Source organism: Notolepis coatsorum (assembly GCF_963971535.1).
Source record: "Notolepis coatsorum genome assembly, chromosome: 19".
NCBI lineage: Eukaryota > Metazoa > Chordata > Actinopteri > Aulopiformes > Paralepididae > Notolepis > Notolepis coatsorum.
Window position 1 is genome coordinate 85,495,994 of NC_140183.1, and position 21,845 is coordinate 85,517,838.

At 44.8% G+C, this 21,845-nt stretch overlaps 1 protein-coding gene across 1 annotated transcript in view; it reads right to left on the reverse strand.

Annotated features, from left to right (window-relative positions):
- Positions 1-1,601: 1,601 nt before the first annotated feature.
- The window catches only part of LOC311246605 (uncharacterized protein), a gene marked incomplete at its 3' end in the record, with an annotated part of 135,360 nt that continues 115,116 nt past the window's right edge, over positions 1,602-21,845 (reverse strand). The window contains exons 5-11 of the mRNA XM_084336755.1: positions 18,910-19,056; positions 17,401-17,641; positions 4,823-4,987; positions 3,322-4,500; positions 2,906-3,199; positions 1,817-2,823; positions 1,602-1,685 (exon numbers count right to left, since the gene is read on the reverse strand). Of these exons, the coding sequence (XP_084192881.1) occupies positions 1,602-1,685; positions 1,817-2,823; positions 2,906-3,199; positions 3,322-4,500; positions 4,823-4,987; positions 17,401-17,641; positions 18,910-19,056 (3,117 nt within the window). The remainder of the gene's footprint in view (positions 1,686-1,816; positions 2,824-2,905; positions 3,200-3,321; positions 4,501-4,822; positions 4,988-17,400; positions 17,642-18,909; positions 19,057-21,845) is intronic.

A 21,845-nucleotide genomic window follows, 5' to 3' on the forward strand; every position in this document is an offset into this window, starting at 1 on the left:
CTACAGACAAACACTGGCGTGCATATGGATCGCTGCCATAACTCAATAATCGATATGATTTGGGCGTTTATTGCGCCATACAAACCGGAAATGGATCTAGTAGATCGACGTCAAATAAGTGGGATCTTTTTCCTCCAGTCTCATCGGCGAACGGTAAGAGGACAGTAACGTTACTTTCAGCTTGATTGTTTATTCTTTTCACTGCAAACCGATCTGATCAATATATCACTCATACTACATAAAGCATTTACTGACGATCACGGAATTATAAACGACCCCCCCCCCTTTCATCCGCGCATGATGAATCATAACGTATAGGATCATATACAGTTGAATTTTTTAATATAGCGTGTATCGGGAATAAACGGCAGTTGATAATCTATATATGCGTTTATGCCTATAACTCACGTTCTATGAATTACTGCAGAAAACGATAAAAACATACTTATATTCTAGAAGGTATTTTTGGAAGAATCTATGAATGAAAAAGTATAACGTTCCTACATCTTGAACGATAGCTAATCGACGTTGAATGGGCCATAGTAATGTCAATTTAGCAATACAATTTAAAAAGTTATAGCCCTGCAAAGAAGGTGAACATCTCCATAGGCTAAGAGTGGTGGCAGTGAGCCTACATTGATGGATATAACCGTGGCAGGGAATGTGTTAAGGGACTGGGAGATGTTTCTCACTAAAAGGGGAAGATGTCCTGTAAGGGTTCGGCTCGTGTTGCTACACGGACATGTTTGTATGTTGCAAGGTACTTCCTGACTCACCTCCCAGTAAAGAGTCAACGTGATCACATGCTCTCCGTCTCGTATTATATGTGAACTAAAGGACAGTTGGCATGTTCCTTTAAGATACAGGACTTTTAAGATACATTTGACTCAAGCTATAGCCCACATGCCCTTCCATGCTATGATATATTTCCACTCCAGCTCCTCTGCTTGCTCCAACAATCACTAACACAGATATGTATGTATACATTTGAACGTTCACTTTGATTCTACCCTATAGCCTGCCCCACATGACAGACCTCTATAGGAAGTCTTTCAGTTTCACGTGATTGATGACTTTGTGTAAAATCACCATTTGACACCCTGATGTTCTAAGACAATCGCATTCTAGTGTGGATGCAAATAAATGATAAACTGTCCACATGAGAACACGGTGCTCCGCCATGGAATGTCTGGTGCCCACGGTGTGACAGATACAACTCTGTACATCCATGGCTCTGCCGATCAGCCCTGACCACAGAGTAGTCCATCGTCCAATCGGATCCTATTCCTCCTTACATTTTGGCAGGTTGTTTATGTTTGAGTCCCTCTGAGTCTTTCCTGGTTAGGGGCAGCTGAGGGTCCTTCTTGCCCCCCTTAGCGGAGGTGGACATGGCAGGGGTGTCTGTGGGACAGGGTGTATGACGAAGGGACCCAGCCGGGGTTGACCGGGCGGGTGGAGGGACGGATGCCTGAGAGGTCTGAGCGAGGCTGGCAGGGGCACTGAGTTTTGAGGAGTCAGCAGCATGGGTTTGTTTTGGAGGGTGGGTAGGGGCAGGTGGGACACTGGAAGAGGGGGTGGCAGTGGAGGTGGTGAGAGAGGGGCTAGTAGCGGGTGCTAAGGTTGGGGTCGAGGCTGGGGTTGTTGCTGGCGTCAGTTTGGTGGCATGGCCTGACCCTGGCATGGTGCTAGAGGCAGGAAGGGGTGAGGTTTGTTTTACAGGATGCACTGAGAAAGTTATTTTGTTGGGAGAACTAGCAGGTGTTGGGGCAGAAAGGGGAGTTTGGACCGGGGGCAAAGGTGGGGTTTGTTTAGGGACCTGGGAAGGGGGAAGGGTGGAGGTGGGAGTCAGGGCCGGAGCTTTGGCTGAGCCGGAGACAGCAGGGTGGAGAGGGCTCGGGCCCGGGACCAGGGGTGTGATCTGACCCCAGGCTAGGCTCTGAGCAGGAGCTGGAGAGCTGGGTGCAGGGATGGGGTTGGGTGTCTGGGTAGGAGTTTGAGACGGGGTAGGGGTGAGGGTACGGGATTGGGTGGGGGTCGGGGTTGGAGACGGGATGGGGGTCAGGGCAGGACTGGCAGACAGAGGAGAAGGAGAGGGAGGTGTGTTGGGCAGCTGGGCTCTGGGACTTTGGGGATGGGTTGGGGAGGAGGTGACCGAGGAGGAGGGAGGCGAGGAGGAGGAGGTGAGAGAAGATTTAGGCCCCCAAGTCTGAGGAATGGGGACAGGAGTAGACACAGAGGAAGGAGGGGGAGTGGAGGAGGGAGAGGGCGAGGAGGAACGGGGGGGAAGTGTAGGGAGGGGTTTGGGCAGAGGGGTTGAACTCAGAGACAGTGGGCTTGTTCCAGTAGATGGAGGAGTGGAGCAGGCAGGAGGAGAGGAGGAGTGAGAGGGGGGGGTGGGGATTGGTTTTGGGCGAGGTGTGTGGGATAGGACAAGGGTTGGAGAGGACGGGGCGGGGGCAGGGGAGGGGAAGGGGGTGACAGAGGAGGAGGGAGGCGAGGAGGAGGAGGTGAGAGAAGATTTAGGCCCCCAAGTCTGAGGAATGGGGACAGGAGTAGACACAGAGGAAGGAGGGGGAGTGGAGGAGGGAGAGGGCGAGGAGGAACGGGGGGGAGGTGTATGGAGGGGTTTTTGCCGAGGGGTTGAACTCAGAGACAGTGGGCTTGTTCCAGTAGATGGAGGAGTGGAGCAGGCAGGAGGAGTGGAGCAGGGAGGAGGAGAGGAGGAGTGAGAGGGGGGGGTGGGGATTGGTTTTGAGCGAGGTGTGTGGGATAGGACAAGGGTTGGAGAGGACGGGGCGGGGGCAGGGGAGGGGGAGGGGGTGACAGAGGAGGAGGGAGGCGAGGAGGAGGAGGTGAGAGAAGATTTAGGCCCATAAGTCTGAGGAATGGGGACAGGAGTAGACACAGAGGAAGGAGGGGGAGTGGAGGAGGGAGAGGGCGAGGAGGAACGGGGGGGAGGTGTATGGAGGGGTTTGGGCCGAGGGGTTGAACTCAGAGACAGTGGGCTTGTTCCAGTAGATGGAGGAGTGGAGCAGGCAGGAGGAGTGGAGCAGGGAGGAGGAGAGGAGGAGTGAGAGGGGGGGGTGGGGATTGGTTTTGAGCGAGGTGTGTGGTACAGGACAGGGGTTGGCGAGGACGGGGTTGGAGAGGACGGGGTGGGGGCAGGGGAGGGGGAGGGGGTGGTGGAGGAGAGTGGGGTCTGCTTAGAAGAGGGCAGGGAAACTGCTGAAAACAGTGTTTGTGTGGTTCCATGTGTGGGTATAGGGGCAGAGTGAGGGCCAGATTGTATGTATGGCGCTGTAGATGTGGAAATAGACTGACCTACGGTGGGCTGAACAGGGCCCAAGGCCTGTGCATGTGTTTGTATATTGAAGGGGGGCATTGGCTGTACTGGAGCACTGGAATGAGAGCTCAACACTCCCGCGCTCCCTCCTCTAGCTAGCTGCCCTACCAGGAAGGGGGCAGTCAGCAGATTACCCCCAGAAGCCTTCCGGTGGAGAGGTGGGTGAGGCTGCACCACTGCCCAGGAACGGTGAGGCAGAGTGGGCTGCGAGGCAGACAGCAGCCTGGCTTCCTGGGTGAGTCTGCCCAGTGCAGGCAGGCCCTGGGTCATGCTTCCTCCATGACGTAACAGTGCTTCCTTGGCACCCTGCTGGCCCATCATGGAACTGCGGCCATCGCACAAGGCACCAGAGGCAGCAGAGGCATTTGTTTGGGGCAATTTATGGAGGGGTGGAGTTGTGGCCCCTCCTCCTGTGGAGCTTCCAGGGGATCCACCAATCACTGAGGGATGGTCAGTGTGGAGGCGGAGACTGTAATGCAGTGCCCTTCCTGGTTGGATGGAGGCCGGGACAGCTGGGGCGGGTGGGGTTTTAGCAACAGGCGGTGATATCAGGCCCCCGGGGAGGCCCATGGGGAAGGGAGAGGCAGGGAACCCTCCTCTGGGAGACAAGCCCCCCATACCGCCCACCCCCATCATCCCAATGAGCGAGCTCACAGAGGGGCGCAGGGGCTGGAGCACAGGGGCACGCGGAGGAGAGAGAGGGAACGAGGCGGAGGGAGAAGGAGAGATCAGAGGGGAGGGCAGGAACATGGCGCCTCCGAGCGCGTGCTGCTGCTGTAGCTGCTGCAGCTGCTGCTGCTGCTGGTGATGCATGAGAGCGATGGCTACGTTGGCGGTAGCCGCCGCGGTCTGCAGGGGGGCGTGGACCAGCGGCGCCCAGATCACAGGCCGGGACCTGGGGGACACGGTGCCACTTCCTCCCATAGCTCCTCCTCTTCCTGCAGCAGCAGCGGCAGCGATGGCGTCCTGCATGGCCGGCATGCTGTCGTGTTTGACGATCTGCTGCACCAGCATGCTGTCGCAGGAGCCCAGACCCCCCATGGCCAGGCCCCCTCCGGGACCCGCCCCCCCGCCACGACCTCCACCACGGCCCATACTGCCCCCCGCCACCGACCCGCCTTGGGAGGACTTCCGCAGGAGCATGGAGTTCTTCCTGCCTGCAGAGGAGAACAGGGAAGCGATTTATGAAGTGGTGGAATTCAAATACTGACGAATAGCACGCAACCAAACATGTTTTGATCAAAGTGTTTCTTTGCTATCAACCATCTTTTCATTCCCTCTACTTGCTCTCAAATTATGCATCAGGATCTCTAAGTTGGGCTAAAATGTTAGTAATACAGCTTAATTGGAGCTGAAAATCAAAAAAAATATCGGCAAGGTCACTGAACAAATCCCCAAAACGGAATGGAAAATGGCAAGTCATCGCATGCAAAGGATTGAGAGAAGAATGTATGAGCCAATCACGATTTAATGCAGTACCAATGCGGTCCAATCGGTCAACAGCCACCGTCTCAAAGGCCCGCCTCATCATGGGATGTTCTTCCAGCACCTCATTGAAGCTGTCCACACTGAGCGAATACAGACGACAGTACGTGTCTGCCCGGACACTGGCTGTCCTCCGCCCATGTGTCAACAAGCAGATCTCTGAAAGAGGGATGGAGAGATGATGGAAGGAGGGAGTGGAGGAAAGGAGGAGGAAGGAGAATGTGAAGGAGATAACAACAGTTAAGGAAGATACATACATTATACACATACATACATACATACATACATACATACATACATACATACATACATACATACATACATACATACATACATACATACATACATACATACATACATACAGATAGACAGACAGACAGACAGACAGACAGACAGACAGACAGACAGACAGACAGACAGACAGACAGACAGACAGACAGACAGACAGACAGACAGACAGACAGACAGACAGACAGACAGACAGACAGACAGACAGACAGACAGACAGACAGACAGACAGACAGACAGACTCTTAAGCCCTAAACTCTGTTTACCATTTATCACCGGTGATAGTTATGGTACTCACCATTGTTTCCTATATAATAAGGTTGGGTGGGCCTCTCTGACAGAGAGACAGACGTAAGTTGCATTGGAATCTTTTTCTTTATAAAGCCATAATTAGAGATAGTCCAAATTATATTAGTTCTTTATTGGAATGGACCACTGGACCCTGTCATACACGATCCAGGGATTGGCTTACACTTAGAGTGCCTAGAGTTTGTACTGGAATTGGTAGATCTGTTTTTGGCTTCTCTGCCCCTACCTCATGGAATACCCTGCAGAAAACTCTGAAACTAGACACTGTAGTGTCTATGGGTAGAACCTTAATGACCAATCAGGTCACCACAACATGTAATTGTTTTTAAAAGATTACCTCTGTTTTAATCTTTTGCTATTTACATTTAAAAAATATTTTTTTAAATGTATTTTAAAATGTGCTCTTAATTATTCTGATTGTCTGATGTCTTTATATTTATGAACGCACTGTGACACTTGTGAATGTAACATCTCGACGACACTGTAAATTAGTTGAACTACTCAGTGTATTTCTCGAGTATAAATAAAGATTGAATGAACATACATACATATTGCCATAATCTATTATCAAAAATATAATTGAAGGCTGGCCCTCATTTACAACGATGTTGAGACAGTTTAAAATAACTTAGATAGATACAAAATAAAGAAAACAATCAATTAAAACAAGGATATAAAACAGTTAATGAAATATACAAGATACAAAAATCTATTAAAACGGGTACAAACAGACATTTAGAATGACCAAGGGTCACAATGTATATATCGTGTGGGTGATATCATGACTTTTATTCTGTGTCAAAGCATTTGTAAGGCGTCTTGTAAATAATTCTAAGTGGTCGGAGCATAGAAACTAACTAAAGGCAGATCTTCCAAGGTCAATACTAACGTGAGGGACCTGCAGTGAAAGTGTGTGTGGTCTGGACCAGAGGACCAATCTAGCATAGATGTGATATAAGAGGTCAACTATAAGGGCATTGTAGATAAACAAATACATACTGTATGTCTATCCCGTCTCTCAGACAGAGAAGACCACCCACCTATTTCATACAGGATGCAACGATGACTGCTATAAACATCACCAATAATAAACACGAGAGCAGAATGATAAACAGCATCCAAGGGCTTAATTTAAGAGTAGAGGCACAGCTTCAATAATTTGTTTATATGTATGATATTTGAATGTGAATTTGTCATCCATCCAGATACCAAGGTATTCATATTTTGTAACTCTCTCAATATTAAAGAAATATAAAAGTGTTTGCTACCAATACTTCTAGCTCTAGAGAACAACATAAACTGTATGTGCATTCAATACACGTTTAAGAACATTAATTGCACCTTGGAGGACGTTAAAGTAATTATCCACAACTAGCTTAGCAGAATCAGCAATACAATAATAATAATAATAATAATAATAATAATAATAATAATAATAATAATAATAATAATAATAATAATAATAATAATAATAATAATAATAATAAACTTTATTTGTCTAGCACCTTTCATACAAAAATGTCAGCTCAAAGTGCTTCACAACAGAAAAAAGACAAAATAAGCACATAAAGTGCAGACAAATAAAATCAGTTTTTCACATTAAATCTAACATCCCAATAGGTCACCTTGTTTATGGTTTGATTCAGTTTAAAAAATAGACAATAATAAAAAGAGTAAAATAGAATAGACAGAGTAAAATAGTGCAATAGATAGATTGATTGATTGATTGATTGATTGATTGAACATTTTATTAACAGATTGCAGAATGGGTACAATACAGTACGGCTCAATACACAATTGTTAAGGGGATGCAGACCAGAGAAAGACTTTCATCTTGTTTACATCAGGGTCCCCCATTTTCAATTCATCATAACATTTATGACATACACATACACAGATATACAGACAGTACTGTTATGTCCAGACATTTATGACATACAAGATATACAAATATACAATTAGACAGAATCTGGGTTGAACATGATTTGTGGAATTCCCTCTGGTGTTGTGGCCGTGGTATTCACTGACCTTTGGGAAGTATTTCGACATGTACATGGGTACCTTAGTGGTGTAGTGTATCTTGTAGACCAGGCCCATTGCAAGGTGCTGTACTCTGTCTAAGCCATCCTAGGTTGTCAAAATGGGCAGGGGTGAGGTGGGTTTTAGGAGTAAGGTCAAGCAGTAGTCTGACCAGGTTGTTTTGTGATGTTTGTAATCTTGTTTTTAGTGCCTTTGAGGTGCTTTGGTACCATGAGGTGCAAGCATAGTCTTAGTACCCTTGAATGAGTGCCCCTGCCAGAGTCTTCAGGGTATTCTTGTTTACCAGAGAGGAGATCCGGTACAATAATCTTGTTCGTTGTTTGACTTTTTTTTATTACATTGATTGCCATTTTGTCACAGGAAAGATTTGCCTCTAGGATGGAACCCGGCCCTCATTTATCAACGTGACGTACGCACGGATATGTGCTTAATCCGTGCGTACGACCATTTCTAAGCAAAGTGTGGGATTTATCTATTTGAACTTGTGCTTGACTTTGTGCGTATATTTAAGCACAGGTCAGACCATGCGTAGTTGGCGCCCGGTGGTAGAATATTTTTACAACGCGGAAATAAGCACTGACTGCGCTCCGCGTAACTCAACTCGTTATTATTTTGCGCATATATTGCAGAAATACGGGAACGTTTTGATTATATTTAAAAGGCTTTGCCATTGTTAAACGTAATAAGTGGAACCCCGAAGCTGTAAGCAGAATACAAGTCATATGAACACCCACGATATAAACGCATTGCAACGAGAACAGACAGAGGTTATTTGTTGAGTGTATGTGTATACAAAACCCTTGCAATAAATGTCTCTTAAATGATTGAAAAGCATACATGCTCTGGACACAGAGCATATATCGTGTGGGTGATATCATGACTTTTATTCTGTGTCAAAGCCTAAATCAAAACGTCCCCGTATTTCTGCAATCTATGCGCAAAATAATAACGAGTTGAGTTCTAACAAAGAACGTATTACATGCTGGTAGGCTGATAGAGTAAACTATGATATGAATATGAATATGATATGATATAAAGGTATACTGGTCCGTCCGCGAGGATATCGAGGACTCGAGTTGGGGGACCCTGATGTAAACAAGACAAAAGTCTTTCTCTGGTCTGCATCCCCTTAACAATTGTGTGTATTGAGCCGTACTGTATTGTACCCATTCTGCAATCTGTTAAATAAAGTTTTCATTCATTCATTCATTCAGCCATTAAATGCAATTTGAAAATATAGGCTAAAGCGACGGCCTATAGCCTATACATATTATTTAATGTTTTCATAAGCGTAAAGATACAACAGCTAGATTAATGATCAAGTTAGTTTACTGTATGCAGGCTTCGCAGGGCTGTGTGTTATTATATGCGCAAGTTACTGTTGCATAATGTAGGCTATGGGCTGGCTGCTATTATATGTACTTCATATAGGCTGCCTAATACCAACAACAAAATAGATTGTATCATATGCCTCTACACACATTATATTATACACATCATATTATATCTTGGTTCGGCAGCGCCTCTGTGAACAATCTCTCAGAGTTTGCTCCATCAGTAATCAGTAATGTGAACGGGATTCCACTTGGTCAATGTACAGATAATCTGCGATGCGCATTTTGGCTGATAATGTGCCGGTGGCCGGAGTCTCATTCATATTCACTTAAATGCAGATCATAGTTATCCACTGAAGGCATTATGACTCTGACCAGAACGGGCTCATGACGAGCGCACATAATAGGCATTAGAGCGCAGAGTTGTCTGTGAACTTGGCAACTTCATTGGATTTATTTATTCTCTAAAAATATCTATAATCATACGATTAAATATTGTTTCAAATAAAAAGCGACATACTATTATTTTGTGTCATGTTTCCAAATAAGATTGGCCACAACGGAATGCTTTCTACTTCAATTTGTTGATTAGAATAGATTACCTCGCTCCGTTGAAACTTCACTGAGCTCAGCACACAGACATGATAATAATAATAACAACAACAATAATAATAATAATAGCTTCATTTTACATAGCGCCTTTCAAGAGACCCATGCAAGGTCGCTTTACATAGATGAATAACAAAGTAATAAAGATAGTGGACAGACTATGTAAATATGATGATGGGATTCAAGTTCGCGTTTTTATTGATCATAGGCATGCTGTCAGAGTATGGTGTCATAATCAAACATTCTAGAACATTTGTCGTCACAGATCATGTCATAATAGAACATAGGCTACATGGCATGGTCCATCGTGATATTGTGTAGACTGTTATTACTGTACCACCCATTGTGACAACAGCCTTGTGAGCTCCCGCACACAAACATGATGGAATTCAGTTTGTATTGATCACATAGGCAGGCTACATCATACATGGCAGTGAGATTCATTGTTCTTGTATATGCTCTCGTATTATTGTTTAGATAGGCTACCCAATACTGACATCAAAATAGATTGTATGCCTCTAGAAATCATATGCAGCAGGTAGAAAATTGACGGAAAATCCATCGCGATTTGGAATAAAATTGAGGAGAACTTTAATCCCTGGGTATTAATCAAACAAAACGGAAAAAGGCAGTCATATTCCAGCACGGTCTTTATTAGTGTTTGCGCTGCCCAGGCAGCAATGGTTAATAGATATCATATCCGACATCACCGTACGTGTACACGTCTGTCAGCCTGTCTCATAACACGCTTCCCTCGGTTTAGTCCATTTTTCCACATTTCATGGGGGTGTTCCATTACCGTATATGGTTAATTGGGGCGGTTTTGGTATGCAAATACGTGAAAGTGTGCACGAGCCTTAGCGTAGAAGCAAGGTGATATTTATCATGACAGGTGTGCGTAGGACCTGTGTACGCACGTGTGATAAATCCCGTTTTTTTTGTGCGTGCACACATTCTAAATTCTGTGCTTACGTGTGGAAATAGAACATTTTCTGAGGAAACTTGATAAATGAGGGCCCTGGTATGTAATTTCATCTTTCCTTGTGACAATATTGTCACCCACTGTAACAGAGAAGCCGTTGGCCTTTCTGAGTTTGTTATTTGATCCAAAGAGAATGGACTCTGTTTTACCCAGGTGTAATGATAGTTTGTTATCAGCGAGCCAGGTGCAGATTCTGCCGAGTTCCGAGCTGAGGGCTTTTTCAACCTGCAACTTGTCCCTGTCAGAGACCAGCAGGGCTGAGTCGTCCGCAAACAGGAACAAGTTGCAGTCATAAGCTGATGACATGTCATTTGCATAAATTAGGAACAGTAACAGTCCTAGTATGCTTCCTTGTGGAACACCACAGCTCACTGGGAGGGGGGGGGGGGGTGGGGGTATTACGTTTACCTCCACCATCTGTTCTCTCCCCTCCAGGTAGGATTGCATCCAGCTCACTGATGAACTATCAAAACCAATTGCTTTTAGCTTGTCAATCAGAATGGAGTGATTGACAGTGTCGAAGGCCTTTTGTAGGTCCAGCATGACCAGTCCATGCCGCAGTATTTGCCCGCGTCCACCTCTTGTTTGATGTGGTCGTTCAAATAGAGAAGGCATGTGTCAGTGGAGTGGGATGTTCTGAAGCCAGATTTCGAGATGGAGGTAAGAATAGAAACAAGGCGGTAGTTGCCTGGGTCTAATTAGCTGCCTTTTTGTGCAGTGCAATAAAATAGTAGAATAGAATAGATCAGGGGTCAGCAACCTTTTTGACATGGAGTGCCTGTTTGAAATATAGTTGTAACTAGTGTGCCTCAACAATATGCCATGCATCGTAATTTTTTTTTCTCATAATCAGGTCTATTTAATGATAATTTTTACATTATTACATCATTATTGTTATTGTTATTATTAACAATATTATTATGATGGTTGTATCAACCCTAAATCTGAGTTTGGGGGGGGGGGGGGGGAATGCAATGCAGACAAACAGCTGCATACAGTGCGACCATTTCACTCACATTTGCCCATTCATTTTTGGACACATGTACGTGTGCTGTCATAGCTCCACCTACAGGCCTAATGGAGAACACCAGGATGTGAATGGAGGGTGAATGTGAGGTATATCGTGTAAATAATTGATTGCAAGACTACACTGTAAAAAAATAAATAATAATAAATTACCAGAACTTAAAAATATTGAGTTCAGTTACTGTGCATTAAGGTTTTCAGTTTTCAATCCATAATAAGTTAACAGAAAAATAAGTACACAACCAAATTATTTCAACCTAATAAAACTATGTTTATTGTCATTGTTTTAAGAACACAAGTTGACTTGGTAATACTCACATTTTGAGTAAAAAAAATGGCTTTTAACATGTGCAATGTTCAATGAAATAGAAAAATAAATAATAAAATTTGTTGATTAATCCCACTGGTCACAATGGTGACCGTAATAATGTTTTTGTTATAAGGCTCTGCAAATGTTACTGAATGATGTAGCAATGTATTTCCAGCTAAATTGAAATAATAAACAAATAAAGGGTCTCAATTAAATATGTGGTAGTAAAAATAACCTGTGGGAGGATTTCAACAAGATAAATGCGACAACAGTGCAAAATATTTCACTATAATATTTCAAAGCTGCCCCCTGTGCCTATGAAAATTCCCCTTATGCAGACACGCGTGCCTAGGGTTGCCTACTCCTGGAATAGATCAATAGACAGTAAAATTATGCAACAGTGCAGTGCAATACAAAGTAAAATGGAATGGACAGAGTAAAATAGTGCAATCTACAGTACAATCAGCAGCAGAGTGTATGCAAAAGGCTATGGTGAAGAGGTACGTTTTTAGCTTATTTATGAACATATTAAGAGATCTAGCTTCCCTAATGTCCATAGGTAGTGTGTTCCATAACTTTGGTGCATAGTTTGCAAACTATGCCAGATTCTCTTTAGGCTGTGGTTTGGAACCTTCAATAGAGCAGTAGTAGATGATCGCAATGTTCTAGAAGGCACATAGTTGACTAGAGAATTTGCAATGTAGCTTGGTCCTGTTCCATTTAGTGCTTTGTATATAAGGAGGAGGACCTTGAAATCGATTCTAAATGTTACCGGAAGGTAGCTAATACTGGACTGATGTGGTCTCTCCTCTTGGTTGTAGTTAGTAGCCTAGCTGCCGAGTTGGAGTTGTTTCTGTGTTTTTGTTGGGAGGCCGGTGATGAGTGCATTACAGTAATCAAGTTGGCTTGAGATAAAGGAGATTAGTTCATATTATTAATAGAAATTGTAAAAAGAACTGGACCTAGAATTGATCCTTGTGGAACACCCTTAGTTATTGGTAAAAACTCAGACTGCTGCCGATCAGACAGGTAATTCTGGAACCATGCACAAACACTTGAATTAAAATGATGTAATATATATATATATGTCTGACGAACCCATAGAACAGGTAAATAAAGTAAAATTACTGGGCATAATAATTGATAGCCAGCTGTCATGGGCAGAACACATTGATACCATAGTGAAGAAGATGGGGAGTGGTATCTCCATGGTGAGGAAATGTCTTTCTTATGTCCCTACATATATTGTGGGACAGGTGGCGAAATCTTTAATTTTATGTCACCTAGATTATTGTGCACCAGTATGGTCCTCTGCATCCAAAGGTCAACTAAATAAATTGCAAACTGCCCAGAACAGAGCTGCAAGGTTAGTTTTACATTGTTCCATGAGAACAAACACCATCACTATGCACCGGCAACTCTCATGGTTAACGGTAGAGAATAGGCTGGTTTTCAACACAGTTACATTTTTCAGGAACACTGTCTTTTTGTCTCAACCTGTTTTCTTATACAAACTAATTGTCAGATGCAGTCAGGTTCATTCTTATTTTACTAGGTCAGCTGATGATGGACAGATTATGTTACCACGTCCAAAATCAAATGCTTTAAAGAGGACTGTTGTTTATCGTGCCATCAATCATTGGAATAACTGCCCACTGAACATAAGTAAATTGAATAGTAAAGTGTCTTTCAAATACCACCTGAGAATGCACTACTTAAATATGTGAGCAAAATATTATGATGTTGATAATGATGTCTACAATGTTTTACTGTTTTTAGATTATCATTGTTAACACATCTGGCGCCAATAACGTCGTACAACGTGTTTCAAGGTCATGCTAATTCTGCCATTCCACGGCGTACGACGTTATTGAGATCATATTTCATTTTTTCGCCATGGTATTCATAATGCCCTCACCCAGCCTCGGCTGATACAATGGGAGCCTGCACAACTCTGCAACGCTTCAATACTGCCGCCTGGTGGTGATCGGGCGAGTTACAACCGGAAATGGATCTCTGGTGATCTCCGTGCACCGGGGAAATGCGTCCGGCACTCACATATTGTTGCGGGACTCTAGACACACATCCGTACATATGGATCGCTGCCATAACTCAATAATCGATATGATTTGGGCGTTTATTATTATTATACAAACCGGAAATGGATCTAGTCGATCCACGTCAAATAAGTGGGATCTTTTTCCTCCAGTCTCATCGGCGAACGGTAAGAGGACGCTGACGTCATTTTCAGCGTGATTGTTTATTATTATTAATGCAAACTGCTCTGATCAATATATCACCCATACTACATAAAGCATTTACTGACGATCACGGAATTATAAACGACCCCCCCCCCCGTTCATCCGTGCATGATCAGTCATAACGTTTAGGATCATGTACAGTTGAAATTTTTAATATAGCGTGTATCGGCAACAAACGGCAGTTGCAGTGGCGGCTCGCCACTAGGGGCGCTCGGGCGCCGCCCCCCCTCAGGAACTACCCTGGTTATATGAGAGAACAAGAAAAATAAGTTTTTAGTTTTTTGTTTTATAGCCCTATAAATAATATAAACATGTTTAAAATGAATAATATTTACTCATTTTAAGTATGTTTGTATTTCCAATGCACAATATAACGTTATTATCGCAATTAAAAAACACTCGTTTTCCAGAGCAGGAAGTGACATCACGTTTTTTTAATTTTTAAAAAAATTTCGTATTTCTCGGCCCGGGCTATACGCGATAGCGCTCTGAGTGCGCGTCACAGTTTGATCGCTGTATCCGTCACAGCCAATCAGTGCATAACGCGTTGTGCGTTGAAATATGACTATTATGTTGGAATCCGGGCGCGATTTGAAGCGGTCTAGCCAGTAGCGTCAAGAATATCTGTAGCCGCATTTCGCGGAGACGCTCTCTGATTGGCCGACACCAGTATTTTTTTCCGTAGCAGAATTTCACAGAGACGATCTCTGATTGGCCGAATCCCAATTTCTAATGTTCCAATTCTAGCTTCTAGCTTCCTAGGTTGGTTCCTAGGTTGGTCCTAGGTTGTTTGTCTTAGAGCGTGCCGTGACTGCAAGTTCTTTAGACTGTTAAGCTTAGACACTCTTTCAAAGTTGGTTAAGGTTAGAGTTTGTCTTAGAGCATGGCGATAGAACGCCAGGTAGTTTGCAGTCTGTTCGAGCGGAAATGGACAAAGGAATGTACTTGTGTTGTGCTAACGAGCTACTCTCTCTCTCTCTCTCTCTCTCTCTGTGGTTAACGTTAACGTTTGTAAATAGTTTTTTTTAGGAGCAGTACTGTTAGGCTACTGCTGGCCATTCATGAAGCGAGACATTGCTGATTGTTTATTTATTTTATAACACAAGACTATGACTACCAACTGCCTAGCCAGCCGTGTATCAATCTTGGATGCAATAATAACGTTACTTACCACACTGACTATGTCGATGGCTCATTGATTTAACTACTGCAGCTCTCTCGGATTGAAAATACGTGGATTATGGCTTGTTCAATATCGTCTATGTTTGAATGAATGAATGAATGAGAACTTTATTAACAGATTGCAGAATGGGTACAATACAGTACGGCTCAATACACACAATTGTTAAGGGGATGCAGACCAGAGAAAGACGTTTGTCTTGTTTACATCAGGGTCCCAGATTTTCGATTCATATCGATAGTTTAATAGCTAGCCTTGGCTCGTTTAACAATATGCAAAATATGTGTACAGCCCTGTACTCATACTGAAGTTATTCTTGGTATATAATAGGTCTGATTGTGTAACGAATCGATTCCACGTCGCGCTGTGTGTGAGAGAGAGAAGGAGAGAGGGAGAGATCTGCCTGTGTTTGGAGACGGGCGAGTTTTGTTTCTAACTTTTCTATTTATATATTGTGTTTCAAGTTGTGAATTAGAGTCTAGACTATACTTTATTTGACTGGTTGTGTGTTGTTGTAGTAACAGCTGAGCGACTCGTTCATAAGAGCCGATTCATTGCCGTGAGCGTGAGTCGAATCGCTCACGTCTTGCCGGTTGTGTGTTGTTGTAGTAACAGCTGAGCGACTCGTTCATAAGAGCCGATTCATTGCCGTGAGCGTGAGTCGAATCGCTCACGTCTTGCCATGAGTCTGTTGCGTGGTACTGTACTGTACATGTTTGCATTTTGCAAAATGTTTGGTATAGCGCCCCTAGTGGCGAAGTACCCACCGGCCACCACTGGGCAGTTGATAATCTATATATGCGTTTATGCCTATAACTCACGTTCTAGGAATTACTGCCGAAAACGATAAAAACATATTTATATTCTAGACGGTATTTTCGTATGAATCTATGAATGAAAAAGTATAACGTTCCTACATCCTGAACGATAGATAATCGATGTTGAATGGGCCATAGTAATGTCAATTTAGCAATACAATTTAAAAAGTTATAGCCCTGCGAAGAAGGTAAACATCTCCATAGGCTTAGAGTGGTGGCAGAGAGTGGTATGAGACGGGCAAACTCTGTGGCAGTTAATGTGTTAATTGTGATTGTCATATGTATCTTATGTTGTTATGTTTTGTGTTTTCTGTTGTCTTTCTGTGTGGACCCCAGGAAGACTAGCTCGCCACTTAGCAGGTGACAGCTAATGGGGATCCTTTTAAACAGTAAACAACAATAAACGTAAAATATGTAAAAGCAAGGAATTTGTCCAACTGCCTTGGAGAGATCCACAAAGATGGCAGCACAATGTTTCTTCTCATCCAAGGCATTGACAATGTCATTCACAACCAAAGTAATAGCAGAAACAGTGCTGTGCATATGATAGACCTGAACCCTCATTGATGCCAGATCAGAATTCACTATTAAGATATAATTATGACAGTGTGTCTGTTGTTTTGATTATTATTGTTCTCTAAGTGGTACTTTTATCATAGTTTTAATATTGAAGTAAATAGGCGTTTCCACACACAATATTACATCACGATCAACCAATATGGCACTCTCTTAGGCAGAGGGTTGGACAATGTTCCACTGTCAAACATCTCTGCCCAAACAGGAAGTAAGAGGAACTAACCGGTGCTACCTTTACTCGTATGATTTTCCCACAACATATTGAATAAATAATATCATATTATTCTTCTCCCTATGTTTTATGTCTCTTTTGTAAATAAGAACTGAATTATTTTAGAAAAAAGTTCAATAATTACATTTCACAGTGTCTGTGCAGTCTTGTTTATTCACTGTGTCCATGGAAACAATGATGAACGCAGCCATAAAGGTAATGGTTTCCTCATGCAGAAAAGATTGTCCGTTTACTTTTCTGATGACTACATCACTGCATAACTCAATTAATACATATTCAGACAAGCCACATTTTTGGTTATTAGTGATACTTCAATGTTATACAGCCATATCTTCTTTCAAACTAATTTGGTCTCGGATGTCCCGATTTGGTAACAATCTTTGCCCTTCTTGGGCAGGGGGGAGGCAGTAGAGACAGCTCTGCGTAGGAGTGTGCCAATATGGTGGCCGTGTGAATAAAGTGAGAACCCCACCTTATGTTGTTATGTTTTGTGTTTTCTGTTGTCTTTCTGTGTGGACCCCAGGAAGACTAGCTCGCCACTTAGGTGACAGCTAATGGGGATCCTTTTAAACAGCCCCCCCCCCCCCCCCCACATCTCTGTACTCACCCCCAAAGTATGACCCGTCACTGAGCTTGGTCTCTTTGTTGCCACGGGCGAGGATGCTGACGCGTCCGTGCTGGATGAAGTACATCTTCCGGCCCACGGTGCCCTCGCGGATGATGAAGTCGGAGGGCTGGAACACCTCGAAGCGGAGCATGGTCAGCACCGCGGTCACAAAGTTAGGATCGGCGTTGGCGAACAGCGGCATGTTGGCCACCAGGCTGCGACAGTTAAAGCTGACTATCTCCTGGAGCGGAGGGCAGAGAGGAGGGAGGAGAGGACACACTCACTTTAAACACTCACACTCATCAACATACACTTTAAACACTTTTTAACACCACACCATATTTGATACATGTATTACTAAAAGATTTGCACTACCTCTCTTACGTCATATTTGCATTTTGTTTGCATTTTGTACTTTAGTTTTGTATAGTGTTTGGTCTTTATTCTACTTTTTTTAGTGTATGAAGCACATTCACTGTAATGCACATGTACCTTATATGTGACAAATAAAAACAAAACTTGAACTTTGGAGAGGAAGGAGAGATAGAGAGACTGCTTGGAGGTCAGATGGCACTGGGCGGTTGTTGGTGTATGTTGGAATTGACATTGAGATTGACTATAAATACAGGGTTGTGGGGCGGCTACGTGGCGCAGTGGGCAAGGCGCTCGCAACGAATGCTGGAGACTAGGCTCGAACAGGATGCCCCCGCTCTCCACATTGCTTTCAGTTTAGCTGGTCGTCCACAGTAATACACATTGGCCTTGGAAACTGAAGGGTGGGGATCGGGCGTTGTGGACAGCGACTCCTACAGGTCGGTTGGTGCGCCTGCGCAGTAGAATCAAGAAGCGACGGGGGCGGGGCCCCTCCAAAGCCCAGACCCCCGATGCTGAAAGATCGAGCCGCGCAGGTGGAAAGATGCGACGGCTGTTACCTCGAGTATCGGAGGGGACTCGTGCTATGTATGACTTAGTCCACATTGCAGCCGGCTTGTGGGAGGCAAGAAACAACGTTCGAAGACAGGGTTGAATTGGACGATATGAAAATTAGGATGGGAGAAAAATAGAAAATGGGAGAAAAAGTGGATCAAAAGAAATACAGGGTTGTGAAACGATGACTGGTGCACACAGTCACAGAGAGCTTATTTGGCAGTTTGTTTGGAAACGTTACTCAATTATGCACCAGAAATACAGGCGTACACTGGCCATGTGGCCCACTCATCTTTCCCACAACCTGTGGCCATATCCCATCTCTGGACCGTCTTTCTTGAGGTGGCTGATGATGCATAGACTAGGAATCCCTCTATTGCTCACCGGGGGAGTTATGTTTGTCTAACGGACCTATCTCAAACCCGCCCTCTCTTCTTGATCCTCCGATCTCAACTGCTGCCTCCCTATTAGTTTCTCAGTTGTGATTGGAAGATTAAGAAAAGAGGGCAGGGTTTGAGATAGGTCAATTGTGTGTGTGCGTGCGTGCGTGCGTGCGTGCGTGTCTGTCTGTAAATATATTACCTCTTTCAGTGGCTTGCTGAGTTCTCCAAGAATGTTCTCCTCATCGAACATCTTTCCCTGGAAGCGATGTTCATAGTACTCGTGGATCTTTTGACGCACGTCTGATGGGAGCTTATGGAACGACATGTACTGTTCCACCTGCTTGTACTGGAAAATCACACACACACACACACATTGCGGGTCTATGAGGTGCTTCCCATCTAAGGAAAACAACACACAATAAACAAAACACAGGAATACTATGAAACACTGCTGTAAATCCCCAGGATAAAAACATGGGAGAGCCACAATGTGTGGTTTGAGTGTTAAGTTTTGTGTTTCACCAGAGTCTATATATCTGTAATGTTCCCCATGGTGCTGCGCCACCTAATGGACTAATTCAGGTGGTGCAGCTCATGTCCTTATTTATTCATTTGTTCCATGTGATCCTTATCGATTTGTTGTCTGTGCATTTGATGTCTGTCTTGTCTGTGATGTTCCACTTCCTGGTCTAATGTCTCCCTCGGCCCTCTCTGTGTTGGTTTTGTGATCTAGTTTAGTGTTGTTATTTTGTGTGTATTTATATTTCAACCATGTAATGTTCTGTTCTTCCCAGCTGAGTCTAATTACCCAATTACCCTCCTGTGTCAATCAGTGTCTGTATGCCTGTGAGTTCCCTGTCTTCCCTGTCGCGTCCTACTCATGTTACCTTGTTCCTGTCGTGTTGTTCATGTGTTGTCAAGCCGTTCACTGTTCACATTTTTTGTAAGTAAATGATCTGTTCCTGTCAAAGTCTCTATCGCTCCTGTCACAGAGGATAGTTTCTTTTATAGTGTTTTTGTTTTGTAGGGCAATTAGCTCATGAGAAGGATTGCTCTACCTCTGTATTTTTGAGCTACTCTTTATGTCATTAAAGGAGCATTGCTCACTTTTCAATACTCAACACCTGCCTTCGTCTATCCTCTGCTGGTCTGCACCTGGGTTAATAATAATAATAATAATAATTCATTTTATTTATATAGCGCTTCTCAATGACCGAAGTCGCTGACAGTAGTTAGGAACATAGTAAAAACAAAGAAACAAAACACAAAGAAACAAAAACAAAGAAACAAAAACAAAAGGAACATGAGACCATGGGGGGAACAGGGGAAGACAGAGCGACAGGAGACAGACATCAATCAGGTTGGAGGAGGGGGGTTATCGGTGGGGGGGGTTGAAGGCAAGGGAGAACAGGTGGGTTTTGAGGCGAGCTTTGAAGGTGGAGAGTGTAGGGGAGTCTCTGATGGACTGAGGGACAGAGTTCCAGAGTCGTGGTGCAGTGCGAGAGAAGGCCCGCTCACCAAAGTTTTTGAGTTTGGATGTCGGGACAGTGAGGGCGGCAGTGGAGGAGGACCGGAGGAAACGGGTGGGGCGGTAGGGAAGAAGGAGATCAGTCAGGTAGGGGGGGGGGGGGGGGGCAGGCTCTGGAGGGCTTTGAAGGTGAGGAGTAGTGTTTTGAAGTTTATGCTGTGTTTGATCGGGAGCCAGTGGAGAGAGTGGAGGACAGGAGTGATGTGTTCACGGGACCGGGTGTTAGTGAGGAGGCGGGCGGCTGAGTTTTGGACCATTTGCAGTTTATGGAGGGAGCGGGAGGTGATGCCAGTGAGGAGGGAGTTGCAATAGTCCAGTCGGGAGGAGATGAAGGCGTGTATGAGGGATTCAGCAGCAGGGGGGGAGAGGCAGTGACGGATTTTAGCAATGTTGCAGAGGTGAAAGCATGATGTTTTTACAATGGAGCGGACGTGGGGGTCAAATGAGAGGGTGGGGTCGAGGAGGACACCAAGGTTTCGGACTAGGGGGGAGGGGGTGATGGTGGAGTCATTGATGGTGAGTGTGATGGGTCCGGATCTGGTGAGGGTGGTTTTGGTGCCAATGATGAGAAGTTCCGTCTTGTCACTGTTTAATTTGAGAAAGTTGTGAGTCATCCAAGTTTCGAGTTCAGTAATGCAGGATTCGATGTGACTGAGGGGTGGGCTGTGGGGGGATTGTGTACTAATGTAGATTTGGGTGTCATCAGCGTAGCAGTGGAAGTTGAGGTGGTATTTATGTGACCAAGGGAGGGAATGTAGCAGATGAAGAGCAGGGGGCCAAGGACTGAGCCTTGGGGACCCCCTGTGTGACTGGGGAGGGGGAAGAGGTGTGGCCGGAGAGGGAGATGAATTGGTGTCTGTCTGTGAGGTAGGAGGAGAACCAGTCAAGTGCTGTGCCCTCAACACCCAGTTGGTGCAGCCTTTGGAGGAGGATGGAGTGACACACTGTGTCAAAGGCTGCACTGAGATCGAGTAGGATCAGGATGTTGAGGGCACCGGAGTCAGCGGAGATGAGGAGGTCGTTGATGACTTTAACCAGTGCAGTTTCTGTACTGTGAGCAGGACAGAAGCCAGACTGAAGGGGTTCGTAGAGGGTGTTGGACTGGAGATGGGAGTGGAGTTGGGAGGCAGCAATGCGTTCGAGTGTTTTGGAGAAGAAAGGGAGATTGGATATGGGGCGGTAGTTGGAGAGGTTGGATGGGTCGAGAGTGGGTTTTTTGAGGACAGGGGTGACAGCGACGAGTTTATAGGGGGAGGGGACGTGGCCTAGGGATAGTGACTGGTTGAAAAGGGCGGTGAGGTGGGGGATGAGAGCAGGGAGGCAGGCCTTGGTGAGAGTAGTGGGGAGGGGGTCAAGGGAGCAGGTAGTGGTCTTGGAGGTGGTCATGAGGTCCATGATGAAGGAGGAGTCGACTGGGGCGAAGGCAGTAAAAGGGGTGGGAGGGATGGAGTCAGGTGGAGGGAAAATGATGGGGGGGGGGGGGGGGGCGAGGGTGGGGGAGTTGGCGATGCGGGCAGTCAGTGAGCTGTTGATTTGAGATATTTTGTTATTGAAGGAGAGGAGAGACGAGTTGCAGAGGTCAGAGGAGGAGAGTGAGTTATTGTCCG